Source organism: Vespa velutina, chromosome 3, assembly GCF_912470025.1.
Source record: "Vespa velutina chromosome 3, iVesVel2.1, whole genome shotgun sequence".
In the NCBI taxonomy this organism is placed as follows: Eukaryota; Metazoa; Arthropoda; class Insecta; order Hymenoptera; family Vespidae; genus Vespa; species Vespa velutina.
This window is the reverse complement of record NC_062190.1, coordinates 10873753-10892253: the sequence shown is the minus strand read 5'-3', so window position 1 is coordinate 10892253 and position 18501 is coordinate 10873753. Positions and strand designations below refer to the sequence as shown.

The window sequence follows — 18501 nt, the reverse complement described above, 5'->3', positions numbered from 1 at the left end:
GAAGAAGAAGAAGAAGAAGAAGAAGATGAAAGAAAGAAAGAAAGTTGATAGAGGGCGTTGAAGAGCCCTCATTGAACGCACGCGTCGCCGGCAAACTATCCCTTCGTAACGCACGCCGGACGCTCGCCGCAACAAGAACCAGACGCGATAATTTCTCAAACTACATACTACATTAACGAGCGGATCTAGCGAGAGACAAGCAGTAAGTTATTTTTCGATTAACTGCATATAACCTGGCCGTATCGCGAATACTTTCTCGCGTTAGTCGTTCGGTTAGTACGCTAGCACGTTGATTTGCGCGGAGGTAGTACGTCGAAGGACGGCGCAGGGTTATCGAGAGAACGGCCACTGAGGGCGCGGTGTTCTCACTTACATTTCGCCCGGCTCCAACGGAATAACCAATCGGAGCCGCGGCAGCGCCGCCATTCTATCGAGTTCGTGGCACGCCCTACAACTTCCTCCATTGTCCTTCTTTCCGGGATACTCTGCGAGGAAGGATGGCTCAGAACAATTATTTTGGGTTTACTCACGGCGGAACGCAATATGGGTACGAATTCGATTGCCTACCATAATTATTAAGTAGCTAGCGTTAAGTTTAATCAAAAATCGCGGCGGTAACGACATTGGCGGGAATAATAAACGTTTATTAATTTCGGTGCACGCGAGAGCACAGCCGGCTTTGGCCGCCATTTCTTAGCTGAGACTAAGAGCGTCCATCGAGCGTCTTTCCCGGGCACGACTGTGATAGAGGTCTTTTTTCGTTTTGCTCGTAATTCTTTTCGCAACTTATGTTTATTTGGTTATAATGTTTCCTTAATCTTTTTTTGATAAACAGGGCAACTAGCGCTGCCGCTTATCAAACCGGCCAAGCGGGATACGCAGTAACGCCAGCGGCAACCGCCGCTACGTATACTCAACGCCCGGCTGCTGCGGCGGCTACAGGCTACGAAACTTATCAAGCAGCTGCAGCTGCAGCAGCTACAGGCACTACTTACGCGGGTAAGTTTTTATTATGATCTATGAATATCCACTTTACAAACATATCTTTTGATATCAATTGTCTATGACTTCTCTCGTCCTGATGAAAGAACGACCAGTTCCTCCGTTTAATTTATTCCTCTGATAATTTTTGTTTTACTTACTAGCTGCAAATCCTGGAACTGTAGCTCAGACATACGATTACGGTTACGGTAGAGCTGCTCCTGCAGCTACTTACGACGCCACTAAAACTTATTATCAACAACCTGCTGCTGCAGCTGCTACTTATACAACTACAGAGACACATTATCAAGCTGCAAAGCCTGCATACAGTACAACTAGTGCCTATACAGGCACTGCCAGACAAGCTACTACCACAGGGCAAGCTAAAACCTATCAAGCATCGAGCACAGCTTATCAGCAATCTAATCCTACACAAAGCGCTACATATTCTTCAGGATATACAGCTCCAGCTACTCCAGCGGCTACACCATCGACAGCGACAAATAGTAAGTTTTCTTTTGTTTACCTCTTCCCACTTATATATGTATATATACATATATATATATATATATATATATTTTTTTTTTTTTTTTTTTTTCTTCCACTTTTGTAATAATTCTGTCTGTTTTCAAGTCCTATGACGACTGTTTACTAACTGTGAAATAGGCACTACTAATAATATATATGAAATTAATCCTCGTGAAATTAAAATGATATAGCATTGAAATAGTTTACAAATCTTTGTTAGATTCTTCCAACATTCGAGAATCTAATAACGTTTGGTATTTTTATTTTTATGCGCATGAACGTGTTGTCGTGTAAATAATGCTTTAAGAAATGGTTCGATGGTTTTAAATTATATTAGGAAAAAAAAAAAAAAAAAAAAAAAAAATACAGTCCTGCCGTAAATGCGAAGGTTGACTCCTCCATAGTTTGAGGTTTCAATTTCATTTCCCTTAGAAACGGCGAGTACAACGTATTCCGGCTACGACGCAGCGCTTTATAGCGCTGCGACTATGTATGTAGCCCAACAGAGTGCAAACAGCAATTCGACTAACCAGAAGACTGGAGGTTGGCAGGGCTACGGACGGAAGGGATTCGGAACTGGAGGGGGAGGGATGAAGGCAATGCGGCCAAAGCAGCCTCCCAAGCCTCAACAACTTCATTATTGCGATGTCTGTAAGATCAGCTGTGCTGGACCTCAAACCTATCGAGAACATTTGGAAGGACAAAAGCACAAAAAGAAGGAAGCTTCTTTAAAAGTACCACAACAGCCTCCAGCACGTGGAGCAGGAAATAGTTTACGTTGCGAACTGTGCGATGTTACCTGTACGGGCAATGATGCGTATGCGGCCCACATCAGAGGTGCCAAACATCAGAAGGTAGTGAAATTACATACAAAACTTGGAAAACCAATCCCAAGTGCCGATCCTACTGTTTTGAATCCAAAACCTGCAGCAGCAGCAAAAACTACAGGAACTAAGAAGCCCACGGTGACTGCAACTCCTAAAATTAATTTTGTTGCCTGTAAGTTCCTTCCAAATCCTATATTACTCGTTTATTTATTTATTAATCGAATTTTTAGATCAACTTGTTAAAAGCGGAATATTTAATTCTGATGTTTATTTGAAAAGAAGAAATTTGTGTTAGACACGTGTAAAAAAGGTTTAATCCTAATTTCTCGTTACAGCTGGGAATTTAGGTACTGTTAATCAAAATCAAACGACTGAAATAAAAACGGAAGAAGCAGTTGCGGAAGAAACTGTTGAAGAAGCAGCCGTAGATGAAAAAGATATTCAACCAGTTGGTCAAGAATATATCGAAGAGAATAAGTCTGAAGATGGAAAAATAATAAGCTTTAACTGCAAACTTTGCGAATGTCGCTTTAACGATCCTAATGCCAAAGATATGCACATGAAGGGAAGGCGCCATCGATTTGCTTATAAGAAGAAGGTTAACCCAGACCTTGTCGTAGATATGAAACCGAGTTTAAAGCAAAGAAAAATGTTAGAGGAAAAATTAAGACGACAACAGATGCGAGATGAGTATTTACGACGTAGAGAAGAAATTAATCAGTTAGGTCCAATGGGACCAATGATGGACGAAGAAATGATGTATTGGGAAGAACGTCGTCGATACGAAGAAGAATGTGAATATTATGAATGGTATAGACGCTATGGACGTGGACCAGGTGCTCCTCCAATTTCAAGACCATTTCCTGGCCCACCACCATTAATGATGTTTCCTGGACCACAGAGACGACCAGATTCATCCGATGATAAACATGTATTAGCTCATCATACAACTATATATCCTAAGGAACAAGAACTGCTGGCAGTTCAAAAAATTGTTTCCCACACGGAGAAGGCTTTGAAGTTTGTCTCGGATGCGTTAGCGGAAGCTGGTGAGTATTTATTAATCTCTTTCGATTCAAATTCGTGATTTCTTTATCGTTTACAAATTTCTTATGGAAATTATATGGCGCGTACCAATGGACATTGACGATAATATTCACAGGTAAAAAAACAACTACTCCGGTTACTACTACGACAGCAGCTCCTACGACTCCGACGCCTGCTAATACACAAGTAATTTCTCCAGACACTATAAAGAAAGAAGACGGTGATAAGAAGAAGGCAACTACGACGACGACGACGACGACGACAACGACGACGACACAGCCACAAAAGGAGGATGGTAGTGATGGTAATCTTTTCTCATTCCAAAAGGAGAAAGAAGATTCGAGAATATTACGAGGTGTTATGCGTGTTGGGAATCTAGCTAAAGGACTGTTGTTGTCTGGTGACAATCACGTATGTCTTGTTGTGTTGTGCGCTGAGAAACCAACAAGGTACGCGCGAAAGGGAGAAAATTGTAAAACAAATCGACTAATTCGATGATTCGATTAGTCAATTAATTAATTAATTAATTAATAACAACGATTCATTCGTCTTTTTTCCTTCAGGACATTGTTGAACAAGGTTGCAGAAATTTTACCGGCTCAATTAAAAATCGTTGCACCAGAGGATACTTACAACGTTGGTAAACATCCAGAGTCTGCTGCCCTTACTGTTTCTGGAGGATCAGTAACAGTCAGTGTAACGCTCACCAGTCCTCTCATGCGCGAAACGCCTAAAACAGTGGCAACAGCAGGTGATTTCATCGTTTTATATTTTTATTATGGCCAAGAAAAGGATAACTACGTTATATTTACATGTCGAATATTATTTCTATAGTATGAAGAAAAGAATTTTTTTCATGATAATCGTATAAAAATCGTATGGACTTTTTCTAAATATCGTTTGTTCTTTTCATGGCCTTGTGGAAGGAATTTTTGTGATTTTCTTAAGCACCAGGAGATGATGATGCAGGGGCAGCCAGGGACACTCAACGGTTGCCAGTGTACATACATTTATAACAGAATAATATATAAAGTTTATTTTCCATTTCAATACAGCTGCGTTTTAGTGTGTCCACGACCGAGTTATGGCTTTAACTTCTACATAACACTTATGAATGTGAATGTAGATGAATTATGCATATATAATATACGTGATAATTAAATAGGAAATAATAATATTCATAAACGGAAAAGAGAGAGCGTAAACTTGATACGATTAGACGTTAATTTGATTTATTTCGTTACATTTTGTACCAGCAAGTATATAAAAACTTGACCGACGATAGTTGAGCTAGAGTCTCCAGTATATATGACTAGATTATATATTTATGGACGTTTTAATGAACGTGGACACGCTTCTGACATGAGGAAACAACGCTGAGGCAATCTTAAAACTATGGACTTTTTGATCATGCATTAACCATGAAAAAACCCTCTCTGTCATCGAATGCTGTACGCATGTAATGCAATGTGCGGTTTACTTCCTATCCCAACCGATCATTCTATCGGTAGTATTATCTTTTAGTAAATGAGCGATACTAGGAGATGGTACTACCAAAAAAAATAGAATCATCGGTCGTTCTTTTCCATAACAGATAATCTATAATAATCTGAAAAAGAACGTATGCGATTGGGGTGACGTGCCGTTGCAAGGTACTACATTCGATCAGGCTTATTTTTGTTTTGATGGCATTTTGTATGACGCAACCCGTCAAATAGAGAACAAAAAGATAAAAAAAAGAAAAAAGAAAGACAAAAAATAAAATAGCAAAAAGAAAGCAAAATAGCAAAACAAAAAAACAAAAAAACAAAAACAAAACAAAAAAAGAAAAGAAATAAGAAAGACGAAAAGAAAAATGTACTTAAGTTAGACATAATAATAGAGGGGAAATCCCAAACTTCTGGGCATGATCAAACACTCTAAGTGTTGTCTAAGCGTGTTGTGCTTTCTTTGTTGGAATCTCAGATAATGCTGGACAGCAGCAACAGGGAGCTGCTCAACCACAAACCACGCCCGCGACGCCCGCCGTGACGAAACCAGATCCACCAGATGTACTTCCCAAGGCTAAGTGTTTGGAGGCTTTAGCTGCACTCAGGCATGCCAAGTGGTTTCAGGTTTGAATCAAATAACTCTCAGTTCAAGATCTCGAATTGTCGGTGCCATTTTGTTGTGGCCCTCACGACATTTGTTTTCTGTTATTTTCTCCTAATACGCGAGACGCGTGCAAGTTGTCCTCTCTCTCTCTGTCCGCAAAACAAAAATATATATTATATATATATATTTATATATATGTTTATATATATATAAAAGAAAAAAAAGAAAAAAAAAAAAAGAAAGAAAAGAGAACAAGAAACAAAACAAAAGGAACACAAAAAGGAAAAGAGCAGTCTTAGAACTTCCAGCCTTGTGACAATTTTATTTTTATCATTATCTTCTCGTTATTAACGCGATTCCGTCTGAAACGTCTGTTATTCATATTCGATCATTTTTATTATATTTATCCGGCAGAAAATGGACTTTGTTCACTGATACTATTTTTTTTTTTTTTTAATTGTTAATGTAATATATTGTACGATCTATATTTAAAATGATGAGACAAATAAAAATAGTATACATAATGACTACAATGTTAAACGATCAACATGTACCAGTGGCATCGTTCGTTTGTCGAATCATATATATGATTCTAATGTTACATTTATTTTTTTCTAAAGGGAACTCTATAACCGAATGTGAAATTGGATGATTTCGGACAAGGAATCCAAGCAACATGTAAATGTCTAACGTTCTTTGTCATTAACATTTACATTTGCTTTGCTTTTATCCGTCGATATCCAGAATAATAGGAAACTCTATCTTATACATCATTTTTCAACGTACCATTCGTCTCATATGAGAAGAGATAGTTTTGTTTATTTTCTTTATAATACTTTGTATTGCTTTTTGCGATAAGCTTGTTCATTATTCTGGATCAATTTGAATGCGCTGTAGCCTAGACTGAGTCTGTTCTAGGTCTGTCTTAGAAAATGAAATTGAATTTATATTATATGAGAAGTAAATAAAATAAAAAAGAAAAAAAAATGAAATGAAATGAAATAAAAACAAAAAAAAAAAAAAACAAAAAAAATAAAAAGAAAAGCAAAAGAGAAGAAATATGTATGTATTTTGTTGTTCGATCGATATTTAAAAGAAAAGAAAAAAGAAAAAAACGCGTTGAACATATTGTTATGCAGTTTTGATTATTAAAGAGACAGACAAGCACAAACACACAGTGGTGTCATAACTATACCGGGTGTTTTTTTTATAATATTAATTTAATTTCGAATATTTAGATGATACAATTAATTTAAACGCAAAGTTCTCACTTCCTACATTGTACTTTTTTTTCATATTATGTTAGGCAATTTTATGATCCAGGAATAAATTTGTTAATAAACACCCGGTAATATTGATATGGGCTAATATTTAGGAGTCATAGGCACGAGGCTGGAAGGATAGCTAAAGCCCACACAAAGCAAATAAGAAGATAGTTTAGGGTTATTTATCGTCACTCCTATCTCTCTCTATCTCTGAAGAATCAGTGATATTGACGCCGTATACTTAATTACACTTTTTCATTTATTAATCCTATTCAACAGGCTAGAGCAACTTCACTGCAGAGCTGCGTAATGGTCATTCGCATAATGCGCGATCTTTGTAATCGTGTACCCACGTGGGGACCTTTGAATCCATGGGTTAGTTTTTTTTTTTTTTTGTATATTATTATTATTATTATGATTATGATTATCATTATCATTATTATTATTATTATTATTATGATTATTATTATTATTATTATTATTATTATTATTATTATTATTATTATTAATAATATATATCTATATATATGTGTGTGTATATAAATCTATGTAAATAATACAATATTACAGGCGCTAGAGTTATTGACTGAAAAGGTTATCAGCACGGCTGGAGGACCTCTTAGTCCAGGCGAAGCTTTACGGAGACTTTTGGAATGCGTAGCTGGAGGAATATTATTACCGGGAAGTCCAGGTAATAATTTACATTTTCATCCTCAAAGAAGATTATTTTCTTTCCCTTTTCTATGTTGAGAAATAATTATTAGTTCAATTGAATGTTACAAATGATGAGCCTGATGACGAGACTGAGCGTATTACATTGCTAAATACTGATCTTGGAATCGAGTATTTCGTTTACTTGTTTCGGTGCTTAGTAACGTGTAATAATGCATAAGATGATATGGCAATCTGATAAAACAAATTTCTTAACCCTGGTTGTGGATATCTGAGAATAATTTTTAATTGTTCACTTGGGGTGTATGCTACACCCCAAGACACTTTTATTAACTAACATCTGTCATTTGTACGGAGTGAATAATTTTAACTCCAAGAAAAACAAATTCTGAAATAATCGGTAGGTTTGAAAACGTATTTTGAATGTCATTATAAAAAAAAAATTCGTGAGTCATGCAATCGCACAAATTGTTTTAATTGAGCTCTCAAAGTTGGTCTGTGGGAGTCTTACTCTTGTTCGTGGTGTATACAACGAGGATTAAGAAGATTAAAATACAATATTTAATTTATCCGATTGATAGGTAAAAATATATATATCCATGAATCGTTAAATATTGATTTTTAGGATTATCTGATCCATGCGAGAAAGAACCGGTAGATGCGATAGGTAATATGTCGGCTCAACAAAGGGAAGACATAACAGCTTCGGCGCAGCATGCACTACGATTAGTTGCATTCCGCCAAATTCATAAGGTTCTTGGTATGGAACAACTGCCACCACCAAAATATAAGGGTAGATTTGCAAGGAAACGAAGACGAGACAATAGTAATGGGGAAGGAACGGACAGTGAAGCTTCAAAAAAGGACAAAAAAGCCGAGGAGATCAAAATGGAGACAGACTCCAAGTAGATCTACCAAAACACATTCGCTTTATGAATTTACCCATAACTTATATAATGTAAGAAAACTTTCCCTCGTGTCAATTGCTTGTTTAAAAAGATATATTTATGAATTAGGAATGAGACACATACGAATAGAAAATGAAACTTGTAACTGTTGCTAGAACGTATTTGTTGATTACAAGAAAAACAACAACAAAATAATAATAATAATGATAATGATAATGATAACAGGCAAACGTATTTTGACATTACACGATATCAACAATTATACATTGATATTTCTTGAACAATGGCATGATCATATTTTTCAGATACATTGAAATCTTCCATCACGATTTGTTTTATCTCGTTATGTATTAAGTAGTTTTTACTCGACTAGGTAATTGTTTGTTTTTACAATTATCACATAATTTTTTAACTTCAAAAAGACGTAATAGTTCTTTTTGGTCAGCTAGTTCAATTCACATTTGTATATTTTATTAATTATTGAATAATAGTGTTCTTTTCAAGTACGGGTTATTTCTTTCTATTGATGTCTCTAGTATTCATTATAGGTTTTGTTTTCTTTTCTCTCTTAGCTATTTTAAGTTCTGAGTGTGAACTTTGTAAGCAGCCATTTTTTTTTTTTCCTTTTTTTTTCTTTCCTTTTTTTTTTTTTTTTTTTTCTTCTTTTTTTTTAATTCAATGAGGTTGCCTATCTCTCGGTAGAGACATATCTCGATTGATATGAGAGATATGTTCACGTTTATAATGTGCGACCATGACCTTCGTATATATCAAATAAGATACAATTTATTCTCTATGAAACACATCTCCGTGATTAGTAAGATTATTATTATTGATCTTTCCCAAACAGGCAATTGGTACGATTAGCGCCAGTAACTAGGTTTTTGTCGAAGGAAATGATGGATGCATTAGTTTTGAATACATATTTAGCTATGTTTCAAAGTCACATAGTGTACGAAGCAAAAAAGTTTAATGTGAAGTAAAAAGAAAAAAAAAAATAATAATAATAATAACAAAACTAAACAAAAAAGAAAAAGAATGAAAAAACAGAAAGAAAGAAATTGAAATTAAAGTGAAAAAAGAAAAAGGACAATTTCTAAGTTTGACGATGGTTAAGTGTAGGAATAGGATATGCAAAGATTTTGTGTGTATGTTGTGTGTGTAGTCGTACATAAGTGCAGAACATTCGGCTGCACCGATCACTTATTAGCAGAAGCGCATACGCCTATTATCGCGTACATTGACTTACGCAGAAGATTCCAAAAAAATATATTTACACAGGTCTATGGTTAAAATAGATTGATTATCCGGCGTATTACGAAAAGAATTTCGATGAACATTTTGTAGTTCCATTCAAAATCTTACCGTTTATTATTAGAGAGAAAAAAAAATTTTTTTTAAATATTATTTTACAGAAATAATATATTCTTTTTCAATAGTGTTATGGGTCTTCTGTTGTACTTTGAAGTCATCATTGAATAAATCAACATACATGATACATGAATATATAAGCTTTCCTTCACTACTCCATGTACCTATTATATGTGTGTTTAAAAATAATTTCTCATTATTATATATTTTGATAATTAAGATTCTCTTTTTTTTTTTTTTTTTTTTTTATTTTTTTTTATTTATTTTTTTTTTATTTTTTTTTTTGGACCCGTTGCTATTGCACATTTCTATGTATATAGATATATATGTATATGAATATATGTATATTTATATATATATGAATGAAAATTATATATAGTGAGGCCACACACACAATAGCACAGCAGATGTATGCGGTTTAAAATAACAATGGATTTATGATTAATATGAAAAGTTTGACTTATATATTTGACAATCTGGTAATTGACGCAAAATCGTGATGAAGATGAAAAAAAAGTCTTGTCTTTAGATGACGTTTCCAATTAGAAAATATAATATGGGATGGTCGAATAGAACAAAACATCTCTTGTATATACATATATATATATATATATATATATTATATATATATATATATATACATTCAGAACTTATAAATATTTAAAAGGATTTATCTTGAAGATTAATAAGAAAGAAAGAGCATTTGTCGATCAATAATCATTTTTCTTTATTAAGATTTTCTTTTTTTCTTCGACAAGTCTGTTTAACGAATTTAATTATGTATATGTGTTTCAAAACGGCACCAAAATGAACATGGCACTATCATTTCCTAATTTACAGTATTAAAGTCTTAAATTTATTTGTACATAACCAGTGTGTTAATATTCTTTTTTTTTTGTTTTTTTTTTTTGTTTTTTTTCTTGTTTGTTTGTTTTTCCCTTTTTTCTTTCTTTTTTCTTTTTTTTTCTTTTTTTTTTTTTTTTTACCAATGTATTATCATCCCCCCTCCCCCAATGATAGGAATTGTCAAATACTTCACTGTGATGTGACATAAGATAAACAATTGTTTATCATGTATTTCTGTGAATTACTTAAATTTTGTACATATGCGTTGGATAAAAAGAGTAATAACAAGAAAAGAAAAAGAAAAAGTTATAAATTTAAATGGTAAGCTTATGCTCTCTTAGAAGAACGAAGCAATACATTGAAATTATCAATCTATTTAATCTTATTTCAAATGAATAAATAAGAACAATTTAATATTTGCTTCGTCTATCTTTTTCTCTTTGATGAAAAATTTCGTTTCTGCATGGTCTTTTTTTTTTTTTTATGAAGAGTACAATTTTCAATTACTTCTCTTTCTGATTTTTTTAAAAAGTGAAATCGAGAATTCTATTCCACGCTTTAACAAAATTTAAGTTAGATACACCAAAAGAACTGATGATAACGAATATATTTCTCTTTTTCTTTCTTCTCGTACAAACAAAGGAGACACAGGAAGGAAAAAAAAAAAGAAAAAAAAAGGGAAATTATTCGAGTATTTATCGCGAACTTTTTATAATTCTCGTAATATCTCGATGATTCACTTCACATACTTGTGTTTATTTGTACTTAATTGTTAAGTGTCCTGAAAAAAATTGTACAGTATTTAGTTCCTCTTATTTTTTTTTTTTCACCCGACATATGCTAATATATGTGGATTTTAACGAGAAATTTTTTATATCTGATGTAGTTATATATATATATATATATATATATATATGTATATATATATGTATATATATATCATATATTACGTTTCAAATAATTTTTTTTCGTTTGTAGATCATTATATTACCTATTATTCATGTCGAATTTGTGATTTATTCTCAATTGATTTTAATAATACATGTGAATAACAAATGTGAGATCAAAAGTATTTGTCCAATTATCTAAGGAAAATGTTGAGTAATAATTCCTCCAATAGATAAAACAATAATATTATTAATGTCTGACAAATTCCAATTGATATTTTAGGTAAGTATATAATTATTTTAAATATATTATTATTTACTACAAATTTTTAAGTAATATTTTTAAAAAGTTTCAATGTAATTTATTAAAGAAATATTTAATTATAACAAGAACAATATTTAACATGTAAATATTTAACGTCTGCTGAAATTATTATTGTTAATATTAGAAGATAATTTCACTTATTTATATTACATATATATATATATATATATATATATATATGTATACGTGTATGTATGTATATATATATACATATATATATATAGAGTTATTTTTAATATCAAAAATATAAAAAAAAATTATCTCTGATATTATCTTTTATATTCGTCTAGATGATACGACCATAGATATAAATCTTTTTTATTATATAAAATTTTCAATTAAACGAAATAAGATTTCGTTAAAATATTGATCGTTTTTTTAAAACGCAGTATGAAAAAAGAATTATTTGCAATGAGAAAAAAATAAAATCAATAAATGAAATGTTGCATCATGTTTTATGATTATTACGATATTGCATGACTTAGCAAAGTTCATAGTATTGAATACTAAAGAATGTTGCCTATTATATTAGTAATGCTTCTATAAATATTTATATTTTTTTCACGATAACGCCAGAAAATGATAAATGACATTATTTGGAATGAGTTGCAACTTCTATTTATATAATTCTTCATAAATATTACAATGAATTTTATTGTAGAATTAAATAATACGGAATCATATTATTTTTTTTTCTTTTCTATTTTTTTTTTTTTTTTTTAATTTTGACGACGATGTGTAAACGAACAAAACAAAAACAAAAGAAGAAAGATAAGAAAAAAGATAGCTGATCAAAATTAAGAACAAAGAGTTTATTGTTCAAACAATGAACGAGATTATTCTTTTCCTAAAAATATAAATATGATTTTATTAATGTTGTCCTGATTCGATAATTATTTTTGTACATATTGAATTAAACGTTAATACATATATATATGGTATATGATGACATTACAAACATCTGTGTCACATTTATTGATTTGTTAAAAAGAAAAAGTATGACGTTTTTCTTTTATTATTTTAACAGCGCCATCTATTTCCGATTTTTAGAGAATAAAATATTTGGGCGTATTGAATAATCAAAAGTTTATTAATCAAATTTCTAGTAAGTTAAGGTAATGAAATATTATTTGAACAAATTTATATATTAGATAATTTAAATAAATTCATTCGCGATACGTTTGAGAAGCTATTAATCGCATAAAGGATGTTCTCTTTTTCTTTTTTTTTTTTCTTTTTCTTTTTTTTTTTTTGTTTAATACTCCAATACGATGTTGCTACGTAAACGGTTTCTCAAGCAACCAAGTACATTGTGATCCAATAAGCTGCTTTCTAGAAATTTCCTGACCAATCACACGCAACCCTACGTCATCCCATCACGGCCATATAAAAGAACGGTTTCCATTAGCTCCGTTCAGTTCTGTTGAGGTCATCAGAGATACTTGGTTGTCGATTGCAGTGATATTTGGAAAAATTATCTGCGACTTTTTATAAAAGCTACGATACACATTTACAGCAGGGTGAGTATTTTTTTTTTTTTATATTCTTATTTTTCTACTAATTTGTTTTCTTTTCTTTTTTTTTTTTTTTTAACTCAATAAAAATGTTACGAAATTATAATTCATTTTATCGATTTATATTTCAATGTTATTTGATATTATTTATTGTATGTGACTTGTCGTTTAAATGCCATTCTTTTATAATATTGAAAGTAAATAATATTTAATACGATTTAATGATCGTGAAATAATTTCAATTCTTTGCGAAGGTCATATTAATCGACACAATTGTATATTAATTTTTCTTAAGATTTTTTTTTTTGTACTTGATTATTGAATATATTATTTGTCAATTGACTAATACTTGATATATTTATATGAAAAATTAAATGTAACTTTTTATGTAACTGTGTCTCAGACGTTTTGAAGTCTTCTAATGACTAGACAGAATAAGTGCTTAGTAACAAAGAACAAAATGGCGGATATCGATCCGGTTTTAGCGACGCAATTACACTCGTTAGCTTTGTTCTCGGTATACGACTTTCCACGTCACTGAGTCAGCCATCTTATATACTCATTCGATGTAATTTTTATTTTTTTTCTTCTTTTGTGCATTACTTAAAAATTGATGTTAAGATTAATTATAAGTTTATTAATAATAAAGTATTTACTTTACTTTTTCTTTTTTTTTTTTTCTAGTAAATATGCAGATCTTCGTGAAGACTCTAACGGGTAAAACCATAACCCTTGAAGTTGAAGCCTCTGACACCATTGAAAATGTGAAAGCTAAAATTCAGGATAAAGAGGGAATTCCACCAGACCAACAAAGATTAATCTTTGCTGGCAAGCAATTAGAAGATGGACGAACATTGTCCGATTATAATATTCAAAAGGAATCCACTTTACATTTGGTACTTCGATTGAGAGGAGGCATGCAGATTTTTGTAAAGACTCTCACTGGAAAAACAATTACTCTAGAGGTTGAAGCATCTGATACCATTGAGAATGTGAAAGCTAAAATTCAAGACAAGGAAGGAATTCCACCAGATCAGCAGAGATTAATCTTTGCTGGTAAACAATTAGAGGATGGCCGTACTCTTTCCGACTATAACATTCAAAAGGAGTCTACTCTCCATCTTGTACTCCGACTTCGTGGTGGTATGCAGATTTTTGTAAAAACTTTAACTGGCAAAACAATTACTTTGGAAGTCGAGGCATCTGATACTATTGAGAATGTGAAAGCTAAAATTCAAGACAAGGAAGGAATTCCACCAGATCAGCAGAGATTAATCTTTGCTGGTAAACAATTAGAGGATGGTCGTACTCTTTCCGATTATAACATCCAAAAGGAGTCTACTCTTCATCTTGTACTCCGACTTCGTGGTGGTATGCAGATCTTTGTCAAGACGCTTACAGGCAAAACTATTACATTGGAGGTAGAGGCATCCGATACTATTGAGAATGTAAAGGCTAAAATTCAGGACAAGGAAGGAATTCCACCAGATCAACAGAGATTAATCTTTGCTGGTAAACAATTAGAGGATGGCCGTACTCTTTCCGACTATAATATTCAAAAGGAGTCTACTCTCCATCTTGTACTCCGACTTCGTGGTGGTATGCAGATTTTTGTCAAGACGCTTACAGGCAAAACTATTACATTGGAGGTAGAGGCATCCGATACTATTGAGAATGTAAAGGCTAAAATTCAGGACAAGGAAGGAATTCCACCAGATCAACAGAGATTAATCTTTGCTGGTAAACAATTAGAGGATGGCCGTACTCTTTCCGACTATAACATTCAAAAGGAGTCTACTCTCCATCTTGTACTCCGACTTCGTGGTGGTATGCAGATTTTTGTCAAGACGCTTACAGGCAAAACTATTACATTGGAGGTAGAGGCATCCGATACTATTGAGAATGTAAAGGCTAAAATTCAGGACAAGGAAGGAATTCCACCAGATCAACAGAGATTAATCTTTGCTGGTAAACAATTAGAGGATGGCCGTACTCTTTCCGACTATAACATTCAAAAGGAGTCTACTCTCCATCTTGTACTCCGACTTCGTGGTGGTATGCAGATTTTTGTCAAGACGCTTACAGGCAAAACTATTACATTGGAGGTAGAGGCTTCCGATACTATTGAGAATGTAAAGGCTAAAATTCAGGACAAGGAAGGAATTCCACCAGATCAACAGAGATTAATCTTTGCTGGTAAACAATTAGAGGATGGCCGTACTCTTTCCGACTATAACATTCAAAAGGAGTCTACTCTCCATCTTGTACTCCGACTTCGTGGTGGTATGCAGATTTTTGTCAAGACGCTTACAGGCAAAACTATTACATTGGAGGTAGAGGCTTCCGATACTATTGAGAATGTAAAGGCTAAAATTCAGGACAAGGAAGGAATCCCACCGGATCAGCAGAGATTAATCTTTGCTGGCAAGCAGCTTGAAGACGGTCGTACTCTTTCCGATTATAACATCCAAAAGGAGTCTACTCTTCATCTTGTACTCAGGCTTCGTGGTGGTATGCAGATTTTCGTCAAGACACTTACAGGAAAAACTATTACATTGGAGGTAGAGGCATCCGATACGATTGAAAATGTTAAAGCTAAAATTCAAGACAAGGAAGGAATTCCACCAGATCAACAGAGATTAATTTTTGCTGGCAAACAACTCGAGGATGGCCGTACTCTTTCCGATTACAATATTCAAAAAGAATCCACTCTACATTTAGTACTTAGGCTTCGTGGTGGTATGCAAATTTTTGTCAAAACTCTTACAGGAAAAACCATCACATTAGAAGTCGAGGCGTCAGATACTATTGAAAATGTTAAAGCTAAAATTCAAGATAAAGAAGGAATTCCACCAGATCAGCAGAGATTAATCTTTGCCGGTAAACAATTGGAAGATGGACGTACTCTTTCAGATTATAATATTCAAAAGGAATCAACCCTTCACTTAGTCCTTCGTCTTAGAGGAGGAAATTAAAATTTTACTTATTAATAAAATCCGCAGACTCCTTATATAGTCCAACTAGATATATTATCGTTTTTTACTTTTATTCATGCTGAACTGTAATGTGATATTTATTCCATTGCTTCGTCGGGCAAATAAAAACTGCATTTGAAGTTAATTTTCTCTTTATTCTAAGAAACCTTATAAAAATATGTATGCAGTTTTAACGAGTTTATGCAATGTATAATGTTCTGATAATAAAATTCTAGAAGCAAGCGTATAATTGTTATTACAAGCTAAATTTCTTTTATTTGTTTTTTCTTTTTTTTTTGTATATAATTGAGTTTATTTTGTATATAATAATTATTTTTGTATGTCCATTATAAATTATATGATAAATTATTATACATATATATATACACACATATATATATATATATAATAAATTATATATAAATTAATAAATTTAAAAAAGAATTATGAATCTCGGTCTTGGTTTTTGTTCCTCTTGAATTTTTATATGTAAAAAAAAAATTTTTTTTTCTGCATGGTATGTAGTTACCATTTATAGATGGCGCTAAACTAGTTATCAATAAAAGTTGAGTAGTTTGCGTGTAGATGCAGCCACGCATTGCTGTACGTTTAATTGTATATAAATATGTTTTTTGATTTGCATATTTGCAAAAACAAAAAAAGAAAAGAAATACAAAATCAATCATTGTTTCATATCTTTAGAATATTTTTATTATCACATTATGTTTCTTAATTTTTTTTACATTTTACATGGATGTAAAAAACTATGAAACCCGTACATACGTATATGTAATGAGTATCAATTTGAAAATTGGCGCGTCCATTACGACGCGCACTCTATCAAATGTTTGAATTAAAATTGCGCGCGTTTGGAAGCTCGAGAAAATATTTTTTTACTTTGTCGTATAAAACGCTTATTTATTTACGAAATTGTTGAGTTAATACGCATAATAGAATTAATCGGTAAATAAATTTATTATAAATATAAAATTATTAATCCGTAAAATTTATGGATATTGAACGAATAATCTTTAGATTGCAATATGTTTAAATTATTATTTGAACAAATTAATTGAATGAGGTTATGAAAGAACATTTCATATATTATTCGTAACGCCTTTCAAATCGTTAACATAGTATATATTTATTGGACGAATATTAAAATAATTAAATCTCGAAATAAATTCAAACGATTTATTTTGGTTCAGGTGATTTTTCTTTTTTCTAATTTCGATATCGACATAATAGAATTTCTTTTCTACGAAGGCAATATCGTAACAGAAAGAACGAAGACGGAATAAGTTTATCAAAATTTTTTCTTCTAATTATAATATTCTTTTTTTTCTTTTTTCCAAAGATCAACGATATATCATTATATCGTGTTATAAAATATGACCAAGTAGAAGTTAATTCTATTGATAAAATTTTTATTGTTAATAGTATATTTATTTTCGACGATTCAATATTTTGCAATTCTGTTTTTCAACTTTATTTCAAATTTGTTCAAATATTCAGTAATTTTCTATTTGGAACGAGCAATATTTATATCTTATTATAAAATACAACCATGACGATATTAATTTATTATTAAATTTTCGTGATTTTTCGATTTGGCTGTATTTTGATACGAATCAAGATGACCAATGGTCAACATTATATATCGTTCTAAAATAAAACGAAAACGAAATTAATTTATTACTAAATTGTCAATATTTTTCGATTTTGTTATATTTTGGTACGGAAACAATATTACAAATGTATGGCCAACGTTATACATATATCGTTCTAAAATAAAACGAGGATAAAATTAATTTATTATTAAATTTCCAATAATTTTCGATTCGGCCATATTTTATATATTCGAATAAACATTAACAATGGCCGACATTTTTGTATCTCATGTTTTAAAATAGAACGTAAAAGACGAAATTAATATATCATTATAAATCCATTGACATTTCACGATTATCATTATTTTTATGTAATATATTAACGAATCGTTCTTATATAAATCGTCGAACATTAAGTTTCCAATTTGAAGATTCTTTTATCGAAAACGAAATTAATATAGAAATAAAAATTATTTATTATTATCAGATGATAAATAGTATCATTCGATTCATAATTAAATATCATTGGTCAGATTAAAAGGCTTAATTTCAAAATAAGAAATTATTCATTTCTTAAATATATTTCCTTTACTTTTTATCAGTCGTCAAAAAAAAAAAAAAAAAAAAAAAAAAAAAGAAATAAGAAATAAA

At 31.7% G+C, this 18501-nt stretch overlaps 3 protein-coding genes across 10 annotated transcripts in view; all 3 read left to right on the top strand.

The window, feature by feature from the left end:
* The first annotated feature begins 392 nt into the window (after positions 1-392).
* On the top strand, positions 393-9820 carry LOC124948167 (zinc finger RNA-binding protein). Its single transcript, XM_047491410.1, has 11 exons — positions 393-547; positions 836-999; positions 1146-1487; positions 1942-2508; positions 2672-3385; positions 3499-3832; positions 3947-4134; positions 5349-5497; positions 7022-7117; positions 7313-7433; positions 8040-9820. Exons 1-11 carry the CDS (start codon positions 498-500, stop codon positions 8321-8323), a joined length of 3009 nt encoding a protein of 1002 aa, XP_047347366.1. The 5' UTR covers positions 393-497; the 3' UTR covers positions 8324-9820.
* A 3301-nt stretch (positions 9821-13121) lies between these two features.
* On the top strand, positions 13122-16487 carry LOC124948045 (polyubiquitin-A). Of its 2 annotated transcripts, XM_047491092.1 has the most exons (3): positions 13122-13271; positions 13950-14464; positions 14693-16487. In XM_047491092.1, exons 2-3 carry the CDS (start codon positions 13955-13957, stop codon positions 16238-16240), a joined length of 2058 nt encoding a protein of 685 aa, XP_047347048.1. In that variant the 5' UTR covers positions 13122-13271; positions 13950-13954; the 3' UTR covers positions 16241-16487. The 2 variants fall into 2 exon arrangements, with proteins under 2 accessions (XP_047347048.1, XP_047347047.1); XM_047491091.1 differs by having other exon boundaries at positions 13950-16487.
* Positions 16488-16585: 98 nt separating this feature from the next.
* Positions 16586-18501, top strand: part of LOC124948043 (fibrillin-1-like) — a 146656-nt gene continuing 144740 nt past the window's right edge. For all 7 annotated transcript variants that reach the window (XR_007100584.1, XM_047491083.1, XM_047491085.1 and 4 more), the window contains exon 1: positions 16586-18501. This exon is cut by the window's right edge and continues 412 nt beyond it. The gene's annotated coding sequence lies outside the window, so the exon portion shown is untranslated.